General features: G+C 36.8%; 1 protein-coding gene across 7 annotated transcripts in view; it reads right to left on the reverse strand.

Moving 5' to 3' along the window:
* Nucleotides 1–17,622: 17,622 nt before the first annotated feature.
* Nucleotides 17,623–20,941, reverse strand: part of LOC138696226 (protein FAM219A) — a 251,442-nt gene continuing 248,123 nt past the window's right edge. For 3 of the 7 annotated variants that reach the window (XM_069820893.1, XM_069820894.1, XM_069820892.1), the window contains one exon: nucleotides 17,623–18,142. In XM_069820893.1, the coding sequence (XP_069676994.1) occupies nucleotides 17,950–18,142 (193 nt within the window). In that variant the 3' untranslated portion in view covers nucleotides 17,623–17,949. The remainder of the gene's footprint in view (nucleotides 18,143–20,941) is intronic. The other 4 variants (XM_069820896.1, XM_069820897.1, XM_069820899.1 and 1 more) reach the window with 2 other exon arrangements.

A 20,941-nucleotide genomic window follows, 5' to 3' on the forward strand; every position in this document is an offset into this window, starting at 1 on the left:
AACGACCTGCGGAAAGAAAAAGTTCTGGTGAATTTCAATGTTGTGAAGGCCATAACTCGGAAATGAAGCATTTCCGGACATATGTTGTAATGAACTATTTTGATTGTCTACATGTGGGAAATACATACCTGAAATTATGCCCTATATATATTAGGAAGCTGAGAAATGTACGACAATTTTATGCCGAAGTACGACAATTTTCATAAGTTGGTACGACGCGACGGTTGTGATTCCTTTATCTGGCAACCCTGAACTGTTCTCAAAAATGGTTTTGTCTCCCCGTCGTGTAATACACACAGAAATGTTGCATATGTTTCCTATTACATAATAATATGACGATTAAATTAAATTTTGAAAATTCCGATACACTGTGTGTTCTTCTGGGTATATGAATGAATGAAATGGAATTTTCGGAAGGGACACTGCGACCTTTTACGATCTATTGCGTTAACCCTAAGGTAGGCACATTCCCAAGCCCACACCGGCTGAATACACTAAGATTCATTGCCTACCCAGGTTTCGAGCAGACAATCCTCCTCATCCCTAGGCCAGCCTGCGTTCGAGAAATGCTATGAAAGACGACGAAATAGAGAAATGTTGACGGAATGATGTAGATGCCTAATATGGGGGAACGAGAGAACCACGAGATAAACCCCAAATGCGATCTTGTCCTCCACAAGTGTCACTATGGATTTTTCAATGAAAAATTCCAGGTCTGACAGGGACTCGAACCAGGACCGCCTGCGTGACAAGGAGGTCTGACCAGTCAGCCACCGCAGTGATTCTGGGTATAGGTCATTGCCATAAGAAACCTATGTATAAAAACAAGAAAGGATTAAATTAATCAGTGGACCATGTTTAGAAATTTTACATATAAGTAAAATAAGAGAATATCATTTATGGTTGCTAAGTCAAAACCTTTTTTTTGTTTTATAAATTGTCAAAGCCTACTAATTTCTAAACATGGCCCACTGATTAAGTTATGTCCATTGTTCCTCTACTTAGGTTTCTTGTGGCAATGTTAAGGGCCTAAATCCCTATGTCCTGCGCCAAGAAAAAAAAACACACTGTAGCCTAAATATATTTTTTAGTACATGCTCTCTAAAATAGTTGCTTTTCAGACTATTATCAGCCCGAAAACTTGAACTTTAACGGCCTAGGCCGCTAAAGTAGTCATGGCAACCTTTAGCAGCGTTTTAAACAAAATCAACGCAGCGCCGTCTAAATCCGTATTCGTACATAACCTATACGCGATTCGAATCCAGACGGCAGTGACAATCGTCTTACCAAATTTACCAGAATTTTAAGCAAAATATTTCATCATATAATGGGGGAAGAAATTTTCTCATGAAATTTCGGCCAGTGTATGGGACCGGTACTCACCCAGCATCGTGATGCACTTGGGGAGCTACGATCGGTAGCGAAATCCGGTTGCGAAAGCCAGCTATAACAGCTGGGGGGATCATCGTGCTAACCACACGATACTGCCATTCTGGTTGGATGATCGTCCACCTCTGCTTCGGCATGTGGGCGTTAGGCCAGCAGCCGGCTGGTCGGTCTGGGCCCTTCACGGGCTGTAGCGCCACGGATTATATTATTATTATTATTATTATTATTATTATTATTATTATTATTATTATTATTATTATTATTATTATTATACTTCATCATATAACAACGAATAAAAGCCAACATTCATTCATTATGTTTATTAGAAACTATACCTGTGTTTTAAACAAATTCATCATAGGCTATAACAACAAATATAACCAAACATTCAATGTTTCTGGCTAGGATTGAAATTTCCTCGGGATTATCACTCACATTTTCACAAAACTAGAAAAGACTTTCATAAATAAACTAGCTCGTATGTATTGTTGGTTAGAAACGAGCGCTCAAAAAATACACCGTCGTTTATATCCGTATTTGTACGTAGCCTATATCAGATTCGGATTCAGACGGCAGTGACAATCGGCATACAGGGTTTTAATATGCCGACATTTTTTCATTATTTTTATCAGAGGGCGGTGAGAACATGACAATTGATTGACTATGCCTTTTATACTTACACTAAATACGTGAATGTCGAATGCACATTTCATTATGGTGGGCTTGGGAGTGAGCCAACGGGGCAGGGTTGACAGTAGACAGAGACACAGCTGCCGCGCGGTGAGCGTGCTGCGAGAGTGGGGATAACTTCCCCTACTCACGATCTGATAGATTTACAATCTATCACCTATTTAGGACAAGGCAGTGCCTCCTTTGCCTGCTTGATGGACACAGCATCCTGATCATCAAATCCTTGGACTGTCCCAAATATTAACGATTAAGAAAATTATAAATCTGGCATTATTATTTAACGCAACGAAGGTCTATTGAGAAAATAAGGCATTTTTTGACAAAAAAATTTTCCTTTTTTCTCCCGTCTGAAAATGGTTCCTAATGCCCTGCTTTACATGTCTGCAAAGTTTCAAGGACTTAAGATGAATGGAACACCTCCTCATGATATAATAGCGCTGCCTGGTACTGGGTATGAGCTACAGAGAAATTGTAGAGCTTCTTGAGGTCAAATTGGCTTCCTGGAGTTTTCCTGGTGTAACTTGACCCATATTGACCCTTTAGGAAGTATGAAGAATGAAGCAGCACTTGTTTGTGGAAATGTTCAGAGCCATCTAAGCTAAGATACACCACCCTTCTCTCAGTGAATATACAGAGTGCTTCAGGAGGAATAGTAAATATTTTAAGTGGTGATAGTACAGAGAGATTATTGCTTTACTGTGGGACTCCAACCAGCTCGCGTGGCATTCGCCAGTAGCTTATCAGTGTCTGCCTTGCATTTCATACACGCTCTGTTCCACAGCGTAATAACCTCCCGTTATGAATTACTTTGCGTAAAAAAAAGTTCATATAAACATAGATGTTGTTGGTGTGGCTGTAAAAACGGCTATGTGATTTGAAATCAATTTTACAGGAGAGTGAAAAGGGAAACATGTATTCTTCTAAGCGTGTTGAGGTAACACTAAAAACACTTCATTTGACATAAATCAGAGAATGACACAAGGCTTTGTAAAGACTCAGCAGGGTTATGCTGTACGATAGGATTTTGCAATGATTATGAACATGAAAACAATGAATCACTTTTCTTTCAATAATCATGTCATGGCCATGATGCTAACAACAGAAAGTACCATGGGCAGTGTTTTAAGTTGTGTGAGAACTAAAATCCAGAATGCCAGCAGTGAACTAATTGTGAAAAGTGAAGTTCCAGACAATCTGGATATATCTGTAAGTTTTTACGGAGCCTGGCACACCAATGGATACTCTACTTCTTGGGTGGGGTTTGTCATTGACCTTCTTACCTGTTATGATATGATATGATATGATATGATATGATATGATATGATATGATATGATATGATATGATATTGTGACAACCACGTCGAGATTCGATCTCGCGACCGGCCGGAGGGCGAGGTCGGCGGTGGCTGGGCGCGGCAAATGAAGTTGCGCACGCCAGGGCATGCGAAGAAAAGGGGGGAAGCTGGAAGCCACACGAACTGATTGTTGTAACGAGAATGATCTCGAAATCGTAGTTTCTCGAAACTATGGTCTAGTGATAAATAGGAGACGCAAGTGAGCTGAGGGGAGTCGTTGCTAGTTTTTGGACAGCAAGCCAGTCAGCCTTGTGTAGCAGTGAAGCCAGCTTCGAGACCGGAGTTCGACTTGAGTGTGTCCACAGCTGTGGGTGCGTCTTGGCCAGTGGACTGTCGCCGTAAGTCCTAAGTTCGAGTGCAGTGGACCGCAGTTGGGGGACCTGAATTCGAAGTTCAGTGAACCGTTTCTGAAGGTCTTGGGTTCGAGATACTGTGAACTTGAGTGACTGAGCTAGAAGAACTAGCCAAGGAAAACGAACTGTGAACTGAGAACTGACAGTTTTGTGTTGTAAATAGTACTTTGTGAACATTAGTTGAGATTAGGAGTACATTGTTGTTCGCAATAATCCAAGTGAATTGTCATTGTCGTCTGTGGAGTGCAATAACGAATACTGTGTTGCTGCGTGGAGTGGAAATCCCATTGTTGACGGGAGTGTTTAAATTAAATTGTAGAAAGTAATTATTGTTGTGAGAATAAAATTACATTATTGTTTTGTATTAAAGTTACAATATGATATGATATATGATATGATATGATGATATATTTATTCATCTATCATATACTGTACTGTATCTGTAAGACAGACCAGTTACAATTCTATATTACCCCAGATCTGCCTTACTTTACAATTTTAATCACCTATAACAAGTCTCATCACTAAAAAAAAACACACTACAAAATCAATTTAATACACGATTACTTTCAACTTTCTCTTACCATTTCACCTTCACTATCATTATGCTACATATCTATTCATATTCAAAAATGTATTATTTATCCACTTCTTCCTTGTATTGTCTGTTTCTTGACATTCTAATAATATATGGAATGCGTCTTCTCCCATGCTGCAAAGGGGGCAGATATCCTTCTCTATGGTACCCCTCCTGTTTTTCAATTTCCATATTCCTAGTCTCCACCAAGATAAGCCCATCCTCACTTTCTTATTATGTATTCTGACATCTTCTTGTTCCCATGACGTTTTAATGTCCTTATAGTTACTTAATGTTCTTAATTCGTTGAGATTTTGATATAATTCCTGTCTCGTAGTTTCATTACACCTCTCTTTTACGATTTTACAAATTACATTTAAATTCATTACTCCAATTTCCTCCCATAACTATCTTAGACCTAATCTACTCACCTTGTTCTTTAAATCTTCTAGCCAACTGGATTTCAAATTCGTGTCCTGAAGAAACTGCAAACACTTCTTTTCAATGGCACTATCCTCCATCACCATAATATGACCTAAGAATTTTATTTTCCTTACAAGTATCGTTCCCATAATACTCTCTACCCCTGTTTCGAATCTAGCAGCTAGGTTAGAGGCATTCCACGGGATTCCTAGAAATTTCTTACAAAATTTAGATCTAATTCTATCAATAAGCTGCCTAGATAAATCATTACCCCAAATTTTTATATTATACAATAGCTCTGTAATATTAAACAGGTTTTTTATCTCTATATTCTGCCATTTGTTCAAGCACTTATCTATCGCTGTAAGTGCACCATTACCTTTATTAAATGCCACTTCATTTTGAGTCATCCATTTACCCTTCCCATCTAATATTACACCTAAATATGTGAATCTAGAAATGCAATCAATTAGGTCATTGTTCAGAAACTATTTCTCTCTTTTACTCATTTTACACCTGTTTTTACAAATAGGATTTTCGTTTTTTTCCCGTTTATTTTCAGATCCCATTTCATGCAGTAATTTGAAATTTCGTTAATAGCATTTTATATATCAATAATCGAGAAAGAACCAATTGCACAATCATCAGCGAATAGTAGTCCCGGCACCATTTTGTTGAAAATGACTGGGCAATGAGAGTTAGCATTGTAAATATTACCTAAAATATCATTAATATATATAATATTGAAAAGATATGGGCTCATATTACATCCTTGCCTTACCCCTTTTATTTCATTCATTCATTCATTCATTTATTTTATTCCATAGATCTTACATGAGCAATGAAGCTTTAAGACGTGGAGCAAGTCAAAATTTTACAATATTGCAATTACAATTTTTACAAATTTTTATAGTTTTACAATTTAGTAATTTTCTACAATTTTTACAATTTTGTGCAATTTTTTACAATATTTTGGTGAGATGTAGTGAGATGAGGTGAGATCCGAGGATTTGCCAAAATGTTACCCGGCATTTGCCTTTTGGTTGGGGAAAACCTCGGAAAAACCCAATCAGGTAATCGAATCAAAGGGGGGTAATCAAATCAAAGGGGTTGATGCCAAGGACTCGCCATAGACCATCCGGCTTCAGTCCCACGGCTGTGGAAAACCTCGGAAGAAACCAAAGACCAAAGGGGGATCCAACCCAAGCCCGAACGCAGCTCCAGATCAGCAGCCCTAATGAATCTAATGTCTAATGAATCTGGATAATTTTCCCTCAGCGAGCTTAATCTTGAACCCTACCTCTTCATATAACATTTTCACATTTTCTATGAATTTAGAACCTACTCCCATATTTTCCATTTTAAACCATAATTTTTCCCTATTGACTGAATCAAAAGCTTTTTCTAAATCTATGAAACGCCAATACATATATCCCCTTTCTGAGTTCATATATTTGTCGTTAATAGTTTTAATAATGAAAACGTTGTTGCTCGTCCTTCTCATTTCTCTGAAACCACTCTGAAAATCCGAAATAACTTTATATTCCTCTAACCACTTCCTTGATCTACTTGATAATAGCCCAGTATAAATTTTTCCTAAACACGCTAATAATGAGATTCCTCTATAATTATTTGGATTTTTTTACCTCCTTTCCCTTTATATAATGGAACTAAAATGGCCACCTTCCATAGTTCCGGAATAACATTTTTATTTTCAAAGTGTTGATAATTTTCAATAGTAAAGTTCTCCATTTTTCATTCTTGCCTAACTCTTTCCAACATTGCATTGGAAATCCAGCCACACCTGACGATTTTTTATTCCTCATTTTCCTAAAAAATTTTAGTAATTCATCTGTTTTGAAATCTGTGTCCAGTATTTCTTTCTACTTCCAAGTAAAACTCCTATCAATATCCAAACGTCTCTTCCCTAATGAGTTATTTTCCATTAATTTATTAAAATGATTAATCCAAACCTCTTCTTCAATTTCGCTATTCCTATCTTCCCATTTAGTCACTGATTTTATAGCCTTCCATGTAGCTGCTATATTATTACTTTCCAGGTATTTGTTTAATTTCTCTAGCTCTTTATTCACTAAGGCTGTTCTTTTAAGTATCAGTAATTCTTTATATTCCTGTTTATATTTTATAAAGGTTTCTTTTTCCTCCCTATTGTTATCAATTCTCCACTTCTTTTATGCATTTTTATATTTTTTCTTGCTCATTCTACACTCATGATCATACCATACCAACTGTCCCCTTGCCTCATATGTACCTTATTTGAAACATATATAATATTTCTTCACACTCTATCTACACTGTGGTACGTCATACTTAACAGTCTTTTCTGTATCCTTCAATAGCACCCCTTCAATACATATTTGTATTAACTCACTTATATTATCATTCGGTAAATTTGAAAATTCTGTCTTATTTTCCTCTTTCCATAATAATTTCTTACAATCACTTTTTCTCTTCACAAATTTGTTAATATTCCTACTCATTTCCGTTCTTTTATCATTTAGAAAATCTAGTTTTAGTTCAATCTTTAATGCCATATGGTTACTTAATGAGCAATCCTCTATTATGAAATTTTTAACTTGCTCCGCTAATCCACCTGATATTATTTTATAATCAATCACGCTTTGCCCATTAGCATTAACGAAAGTGAATTCCCCTTCTTTATCTTCTCCGTATTTACCATTTACTATTTCAAAATTCATCTCTTCACAGAATTTTAATTTCTTCTCCTCTTCGTTGACTACTTTATCCTTACTACATCTTAACCTAACTCTCCCTTCATCCCAAACTATTATGCTATCGATGTCTTCATCCACTGTTCTCCCATTGTAATCTCTCATGATTAGCACTTCCTCTGTTTTGTATATATCCCTTAATTCTTTTACTTCTCCTTTCAGCTAAACCCAAAAATTCTTATTTGCATATTTTGAATTACTCGGGTGTACATATGTGCAACCTAATATACATTTCACTTTTTTGTTGCAATCTAGTAACCCTAACCAAATCAATTCTTCTAATTTTGATTTAATTTCTACTACCATATCTGCTATTTTTATATTCACTAAAAGGGCTACTCCCCTTCGGATTTCTCTCCATTTTTCCTACTTTTGCTATTGTCTTTGCGAAGCAAATAAAATCTTTTATTACAATTATTTTTTATTATTACCATTCATCCAGGTTTCTGCTAACCCTATAATATCATGTTTATCCAATAATCTATTCAAGTCTTTATTATTAATTTTATTCACTATGCTTGGCTTCCACTTTCACACATATTTACATACGCATGGAATCCACTCTTATTTGCTGCGACAACAACTTTTAACTATATGGAGCATTGACTTGGCATGTCAATACTAGCTCACGACTTGATGACTCGTGACTTCTTACCTGTTATGTAATGAGATAATGACAAAATATTGCCAGAAATTCCTCATAAAAAAGCATAACACACCAAAGTCTTTTTCTGAATGATTTCAATTGCATAACTAAGGTTACGATACGTCCTTATTTTTCCAGACATATCCTTATTCAATCGAAATGTTTTTTTTTTTTTATATGTTTATTTATGTATAAAATCCCTGACAGCAGTATTCCTAAGCTACCTAAAGGGAATATTTGCCGCAACAAGTGTCGCACATAGATCCTCACAAACTTTCTTGTTACTATCGCCCATATGTAAGAATGGCTGAGTAAGACGGGTAGCCTAGTCATTTCCCTTTTTTAAACTTTTCGATGTGTATAATTGTTTTCGAATGCTAGTCCAAATGGAAATTTTTGCCCATTTAACCTAAAATAAAACCTCAATTAATATTGAAAATATTATATAGAAATCTTTTCTTAAAATGGTGTTCACATTTCTTGCTGAGTGGATCAAGTACCTAACAGTTGATTGGCAAAGTAATCAAAGACAAAAACATACAACAAAAAATATTGCTTTGTCCCTGCACATTAGAATGTTTCTTAAAATCCAACTTTTAAAATATTATTGGCGTACCCTGTCATTCTCTTCTCTACCTTGAGAAAAAGTGCTTTAAATTTAATTAAGTTTCAGAGGTCACTACCGAACATCAGAGTTACAAATAAAATATGATTTTAACTGGATACTTAGATATTCACTAGCTTCTCTGAGAACCCGAGATAAGGAATGTTTGGGGCCACTGTATCCCTGTCGAATGTGACTACCCTCCCCATTACCTTCCCTCCATGTAATCTACAATATGCCTCTTATTAACAGTAGTAGATCGCACGTTACTGGGATGGAAAAATGATAGAAAGTAATCACTGAACACGAAACTGTAGATTGTCTTCCAATTTTGGTATCTGGTGTGTTCATCAACTTCTTGTAGTTCCAAAAGTTATGGTTGGCCTGTCGTCATCACATCATGAAGATCATCTTGCTGAGCCAGACATATCATTGTTTAATATATTCAGAAATGCCTGAAGTACAATTCGGCACACAGATTATAAAACTGCCACCTCTGATGCTTTTATCCTGAATGAAGTAAAACATATTGCCAATGGTATGTTCACTTTTACCTACAAACAACTTGAGTTGCAACCCCAAATGACTACAAGGAATTACTAAACCCTACTATTATCTCCCTGGAAGGAGTTTCTGAAAAAGGAATATCTTCAGAGCACCTGCTGGACTTAGTCGTGCTCCATGGATGGTAAAATCAATTTATTCCTTAAAGATATATTTGTTCAAAGGCTAGTTCAAGCTGATAAAAAGAGAAAAAAAGAGAATTCGTGACATTTGCAATTTTACAGTATCAGTAACAATGTACCGTATATTATAAATTATTGGTTCCAAGCAGCCTCACTGTGTTGTGTACGTAGAAAAATGTACAGCTCCTAAAAGACCTAAAGATGTACGAACAAATGAATTAAAACATTGTCCAGAATAGCTATGAAGAAGTTCCTTGGCCACTGATTGTGTTCGCTTGTTTTGACGAAAACGTTTCTATCGAAACTAAATGATTGATGTTGGGCACCTTGAGGAATGAAAGAATGGAGACTCCAGTGAAATGTGTAAGTATGGTCCAGATATTATTGCTGCAAATAAATCTAGAACACTTGCTGGTATTCCGAGTTTCTACAGAAAGACATCAAGATTTAAAAGAAAGGTCATGATTACAAAACAAGTAGAGAAATACTGTCCATTCCATGAGGGTTGTTTTTTTTTATTGGGTTATTTTACGATGCTGTATCAACATCTAGGTTATTTAGCGTCTGAATGAAATGAAGGTGATAATGCTGGTGAAATGAGTCCAGGGTCCAGCACCAAAAGTTACCCAGCATTTGCTCGTATTGGGTTGAGGGAAAACCCCGGAAAAAACCTCAACCAGGTAACTTGCCCCACCCGGGATTCGAACCCGGGCCACCTGGTTTCGCAGCCAGACGCACTGACCGTTACTCCACAGGTGTGGACTGAGGGTTGTCAACGATATTGCAGAGAGAGGAGTGGCATTGATGGAAGAATGCAACATATTGCATATGGACTTCTAAAAGCCCTCTAGAATATTGTTACAGCGCTTTCAGAATAAGAAGGCATATAAGGCGGAGCTAGTTCAGGCCGGTCTATCTCGACTAGCGAGTGACAGTGAAGCAGTGTTGCCTAGTTAAATTGTCGCGAAGTCTCGCTGAAGCGTCGCGTATTAGTTTCTTTCTTGCGCGCACAATACTTATGGCTAGGAATGAATTTTAAGCTATGCCATTCGATAGGGCTCCGAATTCTGAATCCAACAGCACAAGAATGGCAATTGTATGTCAACTGGTTCGCGTGTTATCGCTTTAAGACTAAACAGAGATATCCAACCTACAGCATAGAACATATTTTGCTCTGAATTCAGTCTCTGTAAACGAAGATAGATTCTGTTTATTTTCAAATTCAGATGTGGACTGTTTTCTCTTGTGTGATGTGTAACTTACCGTAACAATGTCTCTTGAAGGGATTGCAATTGGCTCTGGTGTTTCATCTGTTATACGCAAAGGGATAGTCCAACACTCACAAGCGAGGAGTATGGTACTTTTGTATATCATTTTTTTAAAGGGCTAACTTATGATTCAGTGCGTGTCAGTTCTTCACGAACAAAGAATCTGACTGTAGAGACGTGTGGTTTAGAAGTACATGCGTTATCTCATATTCTCGGACAGGACAAAGAGACAATTAAAATAGGTGGTATACTTGAATTTACCTCTCCTGGAAAATAACGCAAAACAAACAATTAATTATTTGTACAATTTTCAGAACCATGTATTACTTCATTGTACGATATTTTAAATACATTAGTAGTATGTGTAAGCAGTGCCATTAAAATAGAACGTGGAAAGAAGAAGAAAGCTGAGAATAATCATAGGTACGATTTTCACTTTTCATTGGTATATTATACATGGTATAAGACGAAATATTGCATAAACATATGAGATATTTGGATGATATTGTAAACATAAACACTCCTCCCTCTTTTTCCATGAATTATACGAAGAGCATTAACAGCATTCTTCCTTAAGAGCATTAGAAAACTTTACAAAATGAAGCACATTAACTACATTTCACTTTTAAAATAAATACAGGCATGCTAGGAATGAGGAGATTTTATAATTCCAAAACTCAATTTCTATTTTAAAAACCTTTCGTTATATATATTACACTTTATACGATTTTTTCTAATATACAATTTTATCTTCAATATATTAACGATATTATTGGATTACAGTTTTCATATTCGCTTCTGTACAACTATCTTCACTCGTAGGTTTATATTGCCACAGGCCAGAGTGATAGAACATACAATCCTGGACTTCTAGGTAGGTATAAGCTTGAGGATTAAATTAAATTAGATTGGCTTGATTTAATAACGTAAAAGAAAGTAATCTTCAGTTTCAATATTAGTACTGAATTAGGCCTACATATGAACAGCTATGCTTATATTCTTATAGCCGGATTCTTAGCCAGAATATGGAACACTGGACCTCTAGATATGTAAAAATTATACGATAAAATAAAATTAGATAGACTTAGTTTATCAGAGAAAAATAAAATAATCTACAGTTCCAGTATGAGTATGAGTACTGAAGAAAAATAAAATAATCTACAGTTCCAGTATGAGTATGAGTACTGAATTATGAGTACTGAATTATATATGAACACACATTATGATTACGTTGCATTATAGCCAGATTCGTAACCAGAATGTAGAACCCTGGACCCCTAGGTACGTATAAGCTAGAGAATTAAATTAAAATATATAGGCTTCATTTAACGGAGGAAAAATAAAATACTTTCCAACTTCAATACTAAATTACGTATCTACAGATATGTCTTCGTTTTGTTATCGCTAGATTCTTAGGCTGCCCCTACAAACAAACTGTACCTTATCTTTCCTCTGGAAAAATAAACAATAATAAATTCAACTTTGCTATACAAGGAAGTCTGAGTAGGAATTAAAACATTCTTTCTCAGACATTAGCAAAGTAAATTTCTACATATGTCACTTTATTTCGCAAGTCAGTGACTCCAAGAGCCACTGATCTATGAAGCGAAGAAGTAATAAAAATTGAGATGAGAATTACTTCAGTAAGAGTTTAAACATTACACACAATGAAGGAATAGGTCTCGACCCGCTTGCTCAGCGAGAGAGCTGCAACTGATATGTTCTGTCCTGATCTGTTGTCTCTGTCTTCCACGTCTCATGCACCGTGCACCGTGTGACAACGTCGAGCTGTTGCTAGCACTCAATTGGCTTAGGCCATATGCCTTCTTATTCTGAAACCGTTATAGTCACTAGATTTAATGTATTATGTTATTTGTAAGTACTTACTAATACTTACATGTATATAATGTTCTATTTTGTATATTTCAATGCTGGTAGTGACCCCTAAAATGGAAAATAAGAACAAAAAAATACTGTACTACTTTCTCATAAGGTACAATATAATGATTGGGTGCCTCCTTAGAAATTATTATTTTTTCAGTCGAAAAGCTCCCTGTGAAGCAGACTTGAATAGGGAGCTTCACCTGAAAGCCAGATTTGCATAATATATACATCATGGAGGTGCATTAACAGAAAACCACAATTCAATTCACACAGAGTTTGTGAGCACTTAAAGTTGGATTTCTGACGCCTTGTCAGCCCACTTCAGTTGTGTGGATATAAAGGGAAAAATTGGGACTGTGTCGGGTGTAGTTCCTGGGTAGCTCTGTCGGTAGAGCATTCGTGCGCTAAGCGAAGGGTCCCGGGATTGAAATGGAAATATAAAAATTGGAGATTTATCCTTCGAAGAGGTGAAAAAATTCAAATATCTTGGAGCAACAGTAACAAATATAAATGACACTTGGGAGGAAATTAAACACAGAATCAATATGCGAAATGCCTGTTATTATTTTGTTGAGAAGCTTTTGTCATCTAGTCTGCTGTCAAAAAATCTGAAAGTTAGAATTTATAAAAGTTATATTACTGGTTGTTCTGTATGGTTGTGAAGCTTGGACTCTCACTTTGAGAGAGGAACAGAAATTAAGGGTGTTTGAGAATAAGGTTCTTAGGAAAATATTTGGGGGCTAAGAGGGATGGAGTTACAGGAGAATGGAGAAAGTTACACAATGCAGAACTGCATGCATTGTATTCTTCATCTGACATAATTAGGAACATTAAATCCAGACGTTTGAGATGGGCAGGGCATGTAGAATGTATGGGCAAATCTAGAAAGACATATAGAGTGCTAGTTGAGAGGCCGAAGGAAAAAAGACCTTTGGGGAGACCGAGACATAGATGGGAGGATAATATTAAAATGGATTTGAGGGAGGTAGGATATGACAGAGACTGGATTAATCTTGCACAGGATAGGGATCGATGGCAGGCTTATGCAAGAGCAGCAATGAACCTCCAGGTTCCTTAAAAACCATTTGTAAGTAAGTTGGTAATTGGCAGTAGTGCACTTCTGTTTCATCTGCATTAAATTATATCGTCTGCAGTAAAACCAGATGTAATGTCAGGAAGTTTATGTTTCCAATCTTCTGCAACTTGCGCAACAATTCCACTTGATTCAGCACATAAAACATTAAAAGTTATATTGCAAAAATTATCTAATCATCCATTCCTGGTTGAAAACGTGGTTATGTCTGCTCTGCAATCTCTTCTGTTTTTTCTTGTAGAAATGGCACACTGACTCGAATGTTCCTGCTTTCACGAGACAAAAAAATTCAAAAGCCTTGCCATTCAGTTCATCATTAACGGTTTTTTTCGAACTCTCTGCATTATAATTTCGTTCCCATACATATTTTATAATTGAAATTCTGTTGATGCTTATAAATTCCAAACTCTTCTGCAATTTTCCTACAGTTCATGCCATCAGACACACAATAAATAACTTCTTTCTTCTTTTCAATTATTAACTCCACAACTTACATTTACTCATATTGATACACAATATAAAACTTGACTATCACATTCAGCACCGGAACTGTAACTGATGGACATGCTATGAAGACTGAAAACACACAGAATTTACAGTTTGCAGTTAAAATGTATCAAATAAATCCTCTCACTCCATTCTGGAATTAACAATGGTGAACCACAGTCGCAGGAATGTAGAGAAACACTCAAAGAGATTATAGTTACAGGTTCATAAAAGAAAAACAACTCTTTCACTCCACTGAGCAAATGACCTATTGTAAAGTTCAGTTCAATGCCACTCAATCCTAAACAGTAGTCAGAAATGGAAAAGAAAAGAGAGATTGAAGGTCATGTCCTACCTATGACCATAAGGGAGTCCGACATCTTGCATTGAGGAGTATTCAATATACAGAATGTAGCGGACACATAAAAATATAACAATTTGTCCAGTTCCATGAAAGTATATCCAATATAGCAGGTTGTTTGGCATACAAGGGTGTCCAAACAGAAAGATTTAATTGTATTTACATTAACTTAGATTAGAAGAAAAAGCTGTAGGGACAAAAATTTACTTCTGTAGAAGGAATAATTGAACAGAAAATAAACTGCAGTTATTTAGTCGACTGTCCGAAGACAGATTTGAACCTTCATAAGTGACACTAATAAAGGCATCGCTTATAAGGCAACTAAGCCAGGAGATAATGGAATAGGGTGGTCTGTTCCTTTCCCCCCTCCATCATATACATCACTAACTAGTAACACATTACACTTCAGATATTACACAGACTTCAAATATATACAAACAATTATTCTTCCTCTGACACATATCGTCAAGTGAGATGTAGGTCTACTGCCTGATAATAGATGTACAATCTTAGAAAAAAGTTTTGTCGCACAGATATTTTATAAGTCCCAGAAAGGAGGCAGTGCGCATGATCAGAAATATAACAAAACAAAATTTCATTACCTCAACTAATCATTCTCCAGTGAACCAGGTCACTTGTCCTCTAATCATTCTTTCTGGGACTTATAAAGTATCTGTGCGACAAAACCTTTTTCTAAGACTGTACACATCAGCTAGAATCTCAGTCAGAGGTAAGAACATATAGAATGGAATACAAATGAGCAAATTAAATAGAATAGAATACGGAGAATAGATTGTGAACTGAGAATAAAAATATTGACAGAATAATAAACAGAACAGAATGAACAGCAATAATGCTGTGGACAATAAAGAAGAGCAGCTAAATATAAAGAGAACAAAATATAATACAATGTGCCGATAGAAAAGAACAAATAAAACAACAAATAAATAGAATGGCAGTCAAATGAAAACGGGTCACCATGTGTATATCTCACGGCGGGCAAGTTGGTACCACTGGAATTTGATTGCTGAACTGTCATCTGGTATTGACTCGCGAAAGCACAGTTACAACCTCTGCTTATACACTAGTCATTCGTTTATTGTCCTGGAAGTGAGGTTAGAGATACGTGTGTTTGTCCAACATCACTAATGGAGATAGGTAAAGGAGAACAGTGAGGTGTAATGCAATTGTTGACTGCTGAAGAAATAGGACGAGAAATCTATCGTTTCATGCCTGCTGTTGCTGTTTACAGAGAACACAGCATGTCATGTTTGCATGTACTGGAATGGCACAAGAGATTCCGAGAGGGATGCATGTCACTGCAAGACAATGCTTCCCCAGGAAAGGCTCATCGTGCCATCACTCCTGCTGTTATTGCTGAGGTTGATGGTCTTATATGGGAGAATCGATAGATCACTGTGGACGAACTTCGTCGTTTGGTGAGAATAAGTCATGGTTCCATACACGCCATTGCATAGAAGAAGCTGCATTACCATGGTTCCAAATCAGTTGATGGAGAAACAAAAAAACAAACAGAATGGATGCCCCGGGCACGGAACAATTTTTTCCTTGAAATTATTCAAGCCTGCTTCACAGGGAGCTTCTACCTGAAAATCAGATTTGCATAATATATTCATTACTGGAGGTACATTAACAGAAAGCCACAATTTAAGTCACACAGAATTGTGTGCACTCAAAGTTGGGTTTCTGGCATCTTGTCAGGCCATTTGAGTTGTGTGGATAAAAAAGGGAAGAATTGTCACGATGTCGTGTATAGTTCCTGGGGTAGCTCAGTTGGTAGAGCATTCATGCACTAAGCAAAGGGTCCCAAAATCGATACTCGGCCCTGGAACAATTTTTCCCTTGAAATTATTCAAACAGAATGGATGCTTCACTGGGTCACTTGCAACGATACCACAAAGAAGAGTATGCATTTCTGTCCCATATTGTCACTGGGGATGAATCGTGGTGCCACCATTTTGAACCAGAGAGCAAATGGCAGAGTCAACAATGGAAACACAAGGATTCTCTCTCACCGAAAAACTTCAAAGCAGTACATACAAGTTCCGGTAAAGTCATGTTGACATTATTCTTCGATTTTAGGGGTCCTCTGCTTGTTGAATTTCTCGAGCATGGAGCTACAGTTAATGCACAGCATTATGAAGAAACTTTACAGAAACTGAGACGTACCATTAAGTCAAAACGCCCTGGAATGCTATCGAACAGCTTTATCCTTCATGATAATGCCTGCCCACATACTGCCAATTCCATGAGGAATATGATTCAGAGATTTGGTTGGGAAACGCTTCAACATCCCCCTACAGCCCAGATCTCTCCCCATGCGATTTTAAAATTTTTGAAGAGTTGAAGAAAGACATTCATGGACTTCATTTTGCATCAGATGAAGACATGTGTGACTGGGTAAAGAATTGGTTCAGTAAACAGCCCACAAGCTTTTTCAAGAATGGGATTGATCGTCTTGTTTCACAGTGGGATAAATGTATAAACAGCTTTGGAGATTACTTTTCAAGTACTAAATGTTCTATTATACTTTTTGGCATCTGACCCATTTTCATTTGACTGTCCCTCATAATTATACACTTTATGGAACGAAATAATATATTTCCTGAAAAAGCTGTGGGCGGTAGAGAAATTGTGTTATCTTTTTAATCCGAAAATATAGTTTAACCCCTTACCGCATGAGACAGTTCTGCACACACTGGTTTTATATTCAAATAACTTAAGTAGTTCTCTCTCAACTGATGTCACATATGGTCAAATCCAGTTATTCTTGACAGTGTGCCATATCTGCCCCAGTATCCAGTTTGAAATATTGTATGCTTATATTATAATTTATATGAATATAAAACTGGTGTGAGCCATATCTGTCCCTGTATGTGGAAAGGGGTTAAAAAATCTCAAAGGATAATCAACATAAAAATTACTCACTGACCAATTTCAAATCTGCTATCAGCTGCAAGTACTGCATCATCCCATTTATTTCTTTTAAACTTAAATTACATTCTGATTTTGTGATCTAAATGTGGTAAATGAAGTGAAATTTCCTTTAAGTGTAAATATCTTTATTTACTTTTAACACAGATAAGCATGCACATATTCATTGGTTCATTGGTCACATCTGTATCCCAGGACTAGAGTTTACACATTCAAAATCTACTACTTACATGAACACACAGAATTACGATTTCCATGTCTCACACACTGCTATACATATCACTGTACCAAAATGTGGAAACATAGAGTGTAATGCAATGTCTCCAAGGCTTTCTTTTTTAAAACCTTCAGCAAAATGTAGTTCACATTAAGTTTCTTGAGTCTGTTCTTTTCGATTAGTAAATTGTACAAAACACTGAAATAGGCTCACATGAGGGTACATTTCCAGTCCAGTGGAACAATGCAGCACACACACCGCTGGTACATGGGTTTTGGTGGCAGCAAGTTGAGATCATCTTCATCAGGAGACACCTCGAAGTCTTCGATGCTAAAAGTGTCTGTCAATTCCTGTTTTCCATCTTTCATTCTCGACAATGGAAAGAAGTTTATATCCTCATCACTGTAAACATACGTAAAATTATAATTACAATTACTGCCTCTGTTTCAGAACCTGCCCCTGAATGAAAGAGTTGCAGACAAAATACATCAAAAATTTCTTTCCCACGTCAAAATTCAACTGTGCCAATCTTCATCATCTTATCACGAAGAATATAAATGTCCCTCTCTGAAAATGGAATTCAACTAATTAAAACTTATTTTATATGTTTCCTAAGATTTTTTAAATGGATGGTCAATAAGGTTCGATATGATTCAATCAGCAGTATCAACAGTACTGTTCACTCCTAATCTCTGCATTCCCAGCTCATTTTTAGTGGCAAGTAAAATTCAGGAGACTGCAAAGAGCAGGGGACGACTGACAAAATATGGGATAAAACTGCATCAATTCTATAATTGAATCAGTCGGAGCTAAAAGGAACTAAGTCACTTTTCACAATTTTTCAGGAGAAGCAAAAAATATTCCACTAATAACACAAATATTATATTTTTATGTTATAGAGGACAAAAGAATATTTGAAAGTCTTAGTTCCTTCTTCCATCGTTCAATGCACATGACATCAGTTGTTCAAATTGTTGCATAACCCAAAACTGCATATTTTGACTTAGTTCCTTTTAGCTCCGACCGATTCAATTTAGAGATATTATTAATGCAAGAAACTATAGACTATACTGACTATTCGGATTATCCTGATAAAAGTTTAGAAACTGACATTCTCCTAGAAAATGCTATTAAGAGTCCACTATTGTGGAGTAACAGCATGTCCAACTGTGAAATGAGTAGGTCTGGGTTTATCCGAGGTTTTCCCCCCGCAACCACTTGAAGCAGAATTGCTGGATAACTTTCTGTGTTGGACAACAGATTCATTTCGACTTGATCTATCATATTCAACAGTTTCTGGTCGACCAGAAGATTCAGCTTGGGGAAGATGCATAGATTCCAGGAGGCAGAGGGGTTTTCACTGCAGGAGCTATTAGACGTGTGTAGCTCTCTCGGACAGATGGCACCATGGTGAATCACGATATCTATATTGCTGAGATATCGAGGTCAACATAGGATGTAGGACATAGTATGTGATTTGTGAACAGATGCCATCGATCTGAGGAATATTAACAGGGAGACTCTGTCAGACCTGGATGCTGTAGCTGAATCCATAAGATAGCACCCCAAGTAGTGACTCACGTACTCACAGGAATGTGGTTCTAAGTACTTCAACAATCATCCCATAATAAGGAGATTGACACAATAAGCCTCAGGCTGTGTGCAAGGCATCAGGTCCTCCTCAAAAAAAAAAAAAAAAAAAAATGCTATTAGAACTTGTATTACAGATGATTGTGCTGCAGTAGTATATCTGGAACAGCTTTGTTTCTTTCCCGGTATGAAAGGCATTCAATAAGTAAAGCAAAATTGTTTCCCCACAGTTCTTTTTTATTCCAGTTTTAAATACACCATACTGTTCCTCAATTCTTTCGTTACCACACCTATTTTTGCCCATAGTCTCTTTTCAAAACTATAGCCTTATGTCACCTAGATGTGAGAGCCTGTATGCCCTCGTGGCCCCACTCTGCTTGTTTGCCTCTCAGCCACTTTCATATCTCGGATACGTCCTTGTCATTGTCATATCACTTCCCACAAATTGCATCTTTAAGAGGACCAAAGAGATAAAAGACAGTGCAGATCCGAGCTGTAGGATGGGTAAGCTTGTATGTGGTTTCGCGTTATCAACAGTAGCGGCTGGTGGTCAAAATAATGAGTGTGCTACAATCTCTATATCGGCCTACTGTATACACTTATATGAATTTATCTTAATTTGAGACTCGCCTAGTGACGAAATATGAAATCCATACGATGTTCCTTCCTACTGCAGAACTTGCCATTTACCCTGGTGTTAAACCCCCTCCATTCTTGGACATCATACTATTTTCTATTAACAGTATTGCAAGAGCAGTGAGGCGATCCTGGGACATAGTGTTCCTTAAAAACGTTTTTATGCGTTTTAAGCAAGAAAAACTTCTTTCTGGCTCAGCAGTGGTCATTGCTTTTGTAACCAAAATATTTAACAACTTCGTTACTTCACAGAATGGATCCTGTGAATTGTTGGAGGCTATGTATTGTAACAATTGAACAGCTCCATCTATATTCCGGAAGTCTGGTCTTCCGTATAGAACTCAAAGTTGTGTTTTTAACACTCTTTTGTTCAGTACAGTATAGCTGTTGACAGCAACTTCAAGTTCCCATTCAGGAAAATTATGCGAAAAATTGTCAAAAAATTTGCTGTTTAACAATTTTGTTGCGTGTAGGTAGCTTAAAGACTGGAAACGATAAGTAGTTTCCTGAATTATACGGTCATATACTTCCTTGGCATCAATTTTCTGGGATTCCATTTTCCGTCTCTTGCTGACTGATTCAGGAGGAACCTCAAAAAACAGGTAGACGGCAGCAGCAGTTGGACACTTGAATTACCAAATACATTGTACATAGTTCCGATTTCTTCCACAAATAAGCATTCTTTTGTTACGCTTTACTTTTGCAATCTCCAAGCTGTGTTGTGCTGAAGCTGACTACAGCACTTCCCCGTGTAAAAATAGCCAATCAGGGCAGTGATTTCAGCTTCGCACTTGCGCATTAATTGTCTACATTCTCATGTAGAGTTTTAAGTAGCACCACAGTCTGCTATATACAGTCACGAAGCTTGAGTTTTGAGAGTGCTAGAAACAATAGACTGTGACGGTACTATTTTGCATTGCCTGTAATGAGGTGATATTAGCGATCCTAGTGTTGAGCAACTATCTAATGTTTGCA

The sequence above is a fragment of the Periplaneta americana genome, chromosome 3 (genome assembly GCF_040183065.1).
Source record: "Periplaneta americana isolate PAMFEO1 chromosome 3, P.americana_PAMFEO1_priV1, whole genome shotgun sequence".
Classification (NCBI taxonomy): domain Eukaryota; kingdom Metazoa; phylum Arthropoda; class Insecta; order Blattodea; family Blattidae; genus Periplaneta; species Periplaneta americana.